The 7,105-nt window shown below is 52.8% G+C and overlaps 1 protein-coding gene across 1 annotated transcript in view; it reads right to left on the bottom strand.

Annotated features, from left to right (window-relative positions):
* Positions 1-505: 505 nt before the first annotated feature.
* NACC1 (nucleus accumbens associated 1, BEN and BTB (POZ) domain containing) overlaps positions 506-7,105 on the bottom strand; it is a 19,225-nt gene continuing 12,625 nt past the window's right edge. Inside the window, exons 2-6 of the mRNA XM_006874272.1 lie at positions 2,425-3,372; positions 2,172-2,345; positions 1,438-1,543; positions 1,232-1,329; positions 506-846 (exon numbers count right to left, since the gene is read on the bottom strand). Of these exons, the coding sequence (XP_006874334.1) occupies positions 587-846; positions 1,232-1,329; positions 1,438-1,543; positions 2,172-2,345; positions 2,425-3,364 (1,578 nt within the window). The 5' untranslated portion in view covers positions 3,365-3,372 and the 3' untranslated portion in view covers positions 506-586. The remainder of the gene's footprint in view (positions 847-1,231; positions 1,330-1,437; positions 1,544-2,171; positions 2,346-2,424; positions 3,373-7,105) is intronic.

Here is a 7,105-nt window from a genome sequence, read left to right as displayed (position 1 = left end):
CCTTAGGCCAGTTATGGAATTTCTCTGAGCCTCAGTTTCCTCAGCTAGAAAATGGACATTCCCCAAGGCCTCGCCTACCCTAGCCCCCAGGCACAGGGACAGACGAGGGGAACAGGAAGGCGCTTTTGGAAATATGGAAGCACTGGGAGGAGGTGACGAGAGGGGTCCTGAGAACCCAGGGCCCTTTGAGTCCAAAAGGGCCGTAGTGAAGGACAGAGGCTGCCAGGGGCCCAGGGTCTGGGAGAGAGAAGCCTTCCCGAGCCCCTCAGGCTGGCCTTATCCCGTGCCTGGCCTGGTGAGTTGGGGGACAATTTCTAGGGGTTAGGAGAAGGGGAGCTAATGCTCCCCAACCGTGCACGAGTGTGTTAGAAAAAGGCAACGCAAACCGCACACCACCTGCCATTTTCCCCCAGCCCGGCTCAGTGAGAGACGCTGGGTTTAAGGGTCAGGAGGACGGGGTGGGAAGGGAGGCAGAGGGGCTGGGAGCATGCAGCACCCGTGGGTCCTGGGGAGGGGCCGACAGTAGCTCGTGACCAGGATGGTGGGAAGGGGAGTGTGACGGCTCCATGGGGAGGGTCCGGTGGGGTTACTGCAGGGCCTCAGTCGAGGGGCCGGCATCGCCGTCATGGCTGGCTGTGTCAAAGCCATGCTCCACGCCCATCATGTCTGGCTCTATCTTGCCCGTGTCACTGATGAAGGTTGTGTAGGCATCGCCCTCGGCGTTGAGCAGCTTGAGCTTGGGCATCCAGCTCTTGCGCACGACACGGCGGGCGTTAGTACACATGTCGGCTGCAATGGCGTTCATCTCACTCTCCTTGAAGTTGGGGGCAAAGTTCTGGCAGTAGTCTGTGTGGACAGAGCAGGGGGTGGAGGTGGGGCTCAGCTCGGGCCCTGGCTCCCTCCTGTGACGGTGGACAGGCACTCGATACCACCTCAGGCCTGAGTATGGCATACAGGCGAGCTCAGTGTCCTTTTATACCAGTAACCGGTTCATGTGTATGGTGGCTGGCTGCCATTTTATGTGCCAGGCTGCTTCCTGAGTTTGAGCCTCCTCCCAGCTTCCCTTAGAAGCTCTACAGAAATCTCTGAGCCACAGCCCTCTTCCCAACAAGCCTAGGTTTGGCCTCAACTCCTTCTCAACACCCAACTCCAGAAAGCCCCCACTCATCAGTCAGAGCCACATCAGGGAAGAAGACGTCTGCCCCCAGCACCCCTCGAGTGGCCAACTCACACTTGACAGCGTGGAGGACGCGGCTGTCCAAGGGCTTGCGGCTGGGGTTGTTGGTGGAAGAGCGGATCCCAGTGCCACAGCTATTGGCCAGTGTGTTCCTGGGGACAGGGGACACGGGGCAGGTTAGTGCTCCCTGTGGAGGTGGGGTCATCATGAGGAGTCACAGTCAATCCCACTCCCTCATCCTGCGCTCTGAAGGACCTCACCGGTCAAAGAAGGAGGCCAGGAGCCGCCGCAGCAGGACCTTGTGCCGCGTGCCCGCACTGACATGGCAGTTCATGAGCTGTGCCCTGGTGATGTACACGTTGGTGCCTGGAGGAGAAAGCCGTGACTAGCCCAGTGAGCCCACACCTTGTCTCCCATCATCTACTCCCACAGGGTGGGCATGAACTTTGGGAAGGCAGGCAGAGCAGCCTCATTTGGACTTCCTGCAGCACTCCTGAGAGCACGGTGGCATCACCATCTAGAAGTACTCATCACGCACCAGCTTGTCGGATGTCACCTGTACAGCCTCATATGCCCTGCTTAGCCCCAGGAAGGGGAGGCAGTTAAGGCACAGAGTGGGCTCAGTAGGGAGCAGCACCCAACAACTGGGCTAGCTGACAACAAAGGTCAATTCTCAACCCCAGTGCCCAAGTCCCCAAAGCCTTCCCAAGTGGCTCCACTAGAAGAGCCCCACTTACAGGGGATTCCCCACCCCATGTTTTACATGCACCGACTCACTTTCTCTTCTCACAAGCCTGCCAGGGTGTGCCTCTTATCAGGTGAGGAAAACAAGATGCCCAGAGGTGCTGGCTGTCCCATCTCTCAACCAGTGTGCCGCAGGACCTGAGGCCAGGCAGCCTGTCCCAGTCAGGCTCCTGACTACCACCCACATGCCACTCAGCTCAGAGGGAGACCAAGGTCCTGGGGTAGGAGGGATATAGTGTAGCGGGCTCACCTGTCACCAGCTCCAGCTTCTCAGAGGGTTCGCCCTCGTCGTATAGCTTGGGGTGGCAGCGGTTGCCAATCTGGTTGATGAGCTCAGCGGGGAGGGACGCCAGGTCTTGCCGCACCCGGATTCGATTGCGGGACTCAGGGGCCACCTGCTCTGGGAGAGCCTCCACCTTCTCGGCTGAGGAGAAACAGGTGGTGTGGGTTTCAGGCCTGAGGAGTGTGGGGAATGAGGCTGGGCCAGGCCAGCGGCAGCTCACCTGTAGGTCCGACGTTCATCATGCTGTACATGGTGTACATGTTACAGATCTGCCGGTACTGCTCATCCATGCTCTCCTCACCCCCGTCTTCCTCCTCGTCCTCCTCGTTGTGATAGGAACCAGGGCTGTCACTTGTGTAGGCGCTAGAGGTGCCGGGGCTGGTCCGCTCCGATGTACTGGGCCCGCTCACCACGCCTCCAGCTGCAGCCGCTCCCCCAGCCGGCTGCCCGGTGCCCGCTGCCACTGCCACCCCAGTCGGCTGGGCTGCTGCCACCACCGGGGCCTGCGGTGGTCGGTTGGCGGCCAAGTCTGGTGTGGAGAACTTGGCCATTTTGCGGCTGCCATTGCTGCTGCCACCCCCAGCCTCCTTTTGGCTGCTGTCCCACAGCCGCTTGGCCACAGGTGTGCACTGCACAGAGTCCGACTCCTGCTGCTCCGTCTTCACCCGAGACAGAAGGGGCAGTGGGGTGCTGCAGGCTGGCCAGCTCGATGTCTGCGCCACAGGGCTCTGGGGCTCGGATGAGGGGGCCTCCTCCGAGTGCAGGCCCTGTGAGTCACAGCTGGGGGAGCTCACCTTGAGGAAGAACTCGGTGCCCTTCTCCATGATCTCCTGGATCTGCAGGAAACCGGCTGTATACATGAGCAGGAACTGGTCACCCACGTTCATGCTGAGTCGGCCTGTGTAGCAGAAGCTGAGGATCTGCTGGAAGGACTGGGGTTGCACGGCTGCCGGCAGCTCCACCACAGCGCTCCGGCTGCTGTTGAACAGGTCCCGGAAGTAGGAGCTGCTGGCGGCCAGCACAGCCCGGTGAGCCTTGAAGGCGTGGCCCTTGACCACGACCGACACGTCACAGTACAGGCCCTGCAGTCGCTGCTCATTGAGGCACTCCAGGATGCTGTTGCCAAAGTTAGGGATCTCCATCTGCAGGGTCTGGGCCATGGCGGCTGCTGCAGGGGGGACAGGAGGGAGACACAGATCAGCAGGTAGACGCTGGCTCTGAGTTGGGCCTGCAGAGTACAACTAGCCCAGCTTGGAAAGACCTCAACTGCTGAAGGGAGACCCAGACCCACAGCTCAGGATCTGCACTGAGGGGCTCAACACATGGAGTCACTCACTCACATGCTGGTTAAGAGCTGCCCCTTATGATATGCTCTTCAGCTTAGAGTCCACCAGAGGCACTTCAGAAGCAAGGCCTGGTGAACTATTTCCAAACCACTCCCCATGGAAAACTGTGGAGCAGTTTTGCGGATACATGTGGGGCTCCCAACAGAATCAACTCAATGGCAAATGGTTACTGGTTAATTACTTTAGCCAGGGTCTAGCCCAGGCACCCACACATAAGATCTGCTTGAGTATTCAGTGTTGAACTTCAAAAGGGTAGCTACAACGGAATAAGCACCCCTGTAAAAGCATTAATGAAATCCTGGTGTAGTGCTGTAGGATAAGTATTGGACCACAAGGTTGGCGATTCAAACTCACCAGCTGCTCCTCCAAAACCCTACACAGAGTCACTATGTATTGGAATCAACTCAAGGGCATTTAACAACAATAACAAAAGCTTAAACTACTGTCCTGGGTTAGTGCTGTAAGATTAAGCACTGGCTTGCTAACTATAAGGTCAGTGGTTAAAACCCACTAGTAGCTCCTTGGAAGTCCTATACAAGGCCACTATGAGTTAGAACCGACTTGACTACACTTAACAACAGGAATTACTAGCAATCAGACAGAGGTCCTGCATACACCAAGAGAGCAAGCCCTTCTGATTTGCTTGCTCATCACTGCATTCACACATGACTCTCAATCACCATTTGCCATTGAGTTGAGCCAAGCCTGACTTACACACACCGACTCTCAGAAAAGTCAATTGCCAAGGCTGTAATCTTTATGGCCACACACTATCACATCTTTCTCCTGTGGTACAGCTGGTGTGTTTGAACGCTTAACCACATTCGAGGACCCCTCGAATGATTACCCAGAGACCCTGAAAGGACATGAAACGAAGGCCAATTATCTCCAGTTAGGGCACTCCAAGCCCAAGCCACACTGAGATATACTTCATACTCCCTAGCTAGGACAACTAGAATGAAAAGGTGAAATAATAACAAGTGTTGGAGAAAAGGAGAAGGAGAAATCAGAACTTTCATATCCTGCTGTTGGGAATGTAAAATGGTGCAGTCACTATGGAAAAACAGCTAGGCAGTTCCTCAGAAAGTTAAAAATAACTTTTAACTGACCCAGCAGTTCCACTGCTAGGTTTTGTAGTCAGAATCACAACTGAAAACGCATGTCATGTAAATAACTGTACACTGATATTCACAGCATTGTTTACAATAGCAAAAAAGGGGAAAACAACCGAAATTCCAGCAACTGATGAATGGATAAACTGTGACCTATCCATATACTAAGGAGCTCTGGTAGCGTAGTGGTTATGAATTGGGCTGCGAACCTCAAGGTCAGCAGTTCCAAACTACCAGCTGTTCCATGGGAGAAAGATGATGCCTTCTGCTCCCGTAAAGATTTACAGCCTTGGAAACTCTGTATAGGGTTGCTAATGAGTTGGAACCAACTCCACGGCACATAACACCACCACCAAATCCATATACTGGAGAATGGCTGAGCCACAAAAAGGCATTGGGTACGGAAACCCGCCACATGTCCAGACTTCTAAGATGGTCGGTGAAAGATGCCAGTCCAGAGACATAGTTTTTGTAGTGATGTGCTGCCGGGTTGGTTCCAGCTCACAGCGATCCTGTAGAAGGTTTCCAAGGAGTGACTGGTGAGCTTGAACCACTGACCTTGCAGTTCAAACCAACTTTGCAGTCTAGTGCATTAACCCACAGCACCACACCAGGACTCCTAGAGACACAGCTGTTGCTGTGTTAAGTACCATCCAGTCGGTTCTGACTCATAGTGACCCTGTATAGGGTTTCTGAGCTGCAAGCCGACCTTGTAGTTCAAACGACTTTACAGTGTGGTGCATTAACCCACAATGCCACACCAAGACTGCTGTACATGAGCCCAAAAACATGCCATGTCCAGAGTCGATAAATCCATTAAGCAAGCAGATTAGTGGTTGCCAGGGGCCGGGAAGAGGGGGAGGGACAATGTTGGCCAAGGAAAGTAGCACTACTTTTGGAGGCCGTGAAAATTGTCTCAAATGGATTGGTGAAATCTCGGATATGTAAGGACTCCTGGTATGGTGCTGTAGGATCAGCACTGGACTGCAAACTACAGGTAGCTCAAGCTGCTCCTTGGAAATCCTGTACAGGGTCGCTGTGAGTTGGCACTGACTTGACTGCACTTAACAACAACGTTATGTGACGTTTATCTCAGTAAAGCTGCTCAAGGAAAGGAGCCTTGGCACTTGGCCACTAACTGAAAGGTTGGCAGTATGACTCCATCAGCCAGCTGGCTCCTCACAAGAAAGAGGAGTGTGCTTCTGCCAAGTTCACAGACTTGAAAGCCTGTGGGACAGTTCTACTGTGTTCTAAGGGTCTTTATAAGTCCATCCTAATGGGATATATATATATATATATATACACACACACTCAAACTTTGAGCCTTTCAAATTTTGAAGCTAGTGAATGTATTGTCTATTAATAAAAACATTAACATTTTAAAAAGTGTGGTATCAGAAATGAGCAGAGATGAGAGGTACTTAGTACCAAGAAAGAAGGACCAAAAGTGGAGTGCATCCTTTAGACCTGGGGTCCCTACACCGTGAAGCTCCTAGATCCAGGGAAAGACAGATGCCAAAGACACATGGAAATCTCCAAGGAATTCTGGGCCTACAGATGCTGAAAGGTGACAAGGACCTTTCTCCAGAGCAAACGCTCTGAATTCAGACTTCTACCTCCTAAATTCTAAGAGAATAAATTTATTTATTAAAAGGAACAAACAAGATGGTGGATCGTGTGGATGTGCAGTAAAGGAGCTCCACGAACAACAACACAGAATACCAGACCAAGCAGGCTCAGGGGATGGTCCCAGAGCTCTGAACCACATATAAAGGAATACTTAGAAATCCATTGCTTTCTAGTCCGGCGGCTGCTCCAGGAGCTGCCATCTTGGGTGAGACCATGTGGGGGAAGGATCGGAACAGCCACAGACGCCTGGCAGAACCGCTGAGATAAAGGTATGGACATTCTTTTCTTTTGGTATCTGTCCATTGGGGTCCCTTGCTGTCTGCGCACCTCCATTCGGGTGACTATAGGGGTGCCTGAGCTAGTGGGCACCCCAGTCCCACCCTTGGAGGGTTCTACTTCGCATGCGCACAGATCTCCTCGAAATTTAAAGAGACAGTTTCCAATTAAAACCAAACAGCCACAGCCGGCCCTGAACTGTTTCAACTAGAAAAAAGGACTGAATGGGGACTGTGGAGTGGGACAAGCAGACAAAAGAGGAACTAGGCCGAAAATTAAATCCTAACTTACGTCAAAACGACCAACAGTGATAGCTTGAAACTTCTCAGGAAGAAGAGTGAAAAGGGAAGCCCATTTCCTGATCACATCTACCTGGAGGCATTTAGAAAGCATAAAAAAAAAACACCAAAATACACACCCATCTAAGTATTAAGGCTACAGATAACCCCCTGAAGATGCCCAAAAAACAGAAGCAGATGACCATTATCTGCACATGTCCAGAAACGAGATAAAGTGACTGAGGCAAATGAGCTGGAAG

The sequence above is a fragment of the Chrysochloris asiatica genome, unplaced genomic scaffold (genome assembly GCF_000296735.1).
Source record: "Chrysochloris asiatica unplaced genomic scaffold, ChrAsi1.0 scaffold00268, whole genome shotgun sequence".
Classification (NCBI taxonomy): Eukaryota; Metazoa; Chordata; class Mammalia; order Afrosoricida; family Chrysochloridae; genus Chrysochloris; species Chrysochloris asiatica.
Note: the sequence above shows the minus strand (reverse complement) of the source record. Positions and strands in the feature narration are given on the sequence as shown.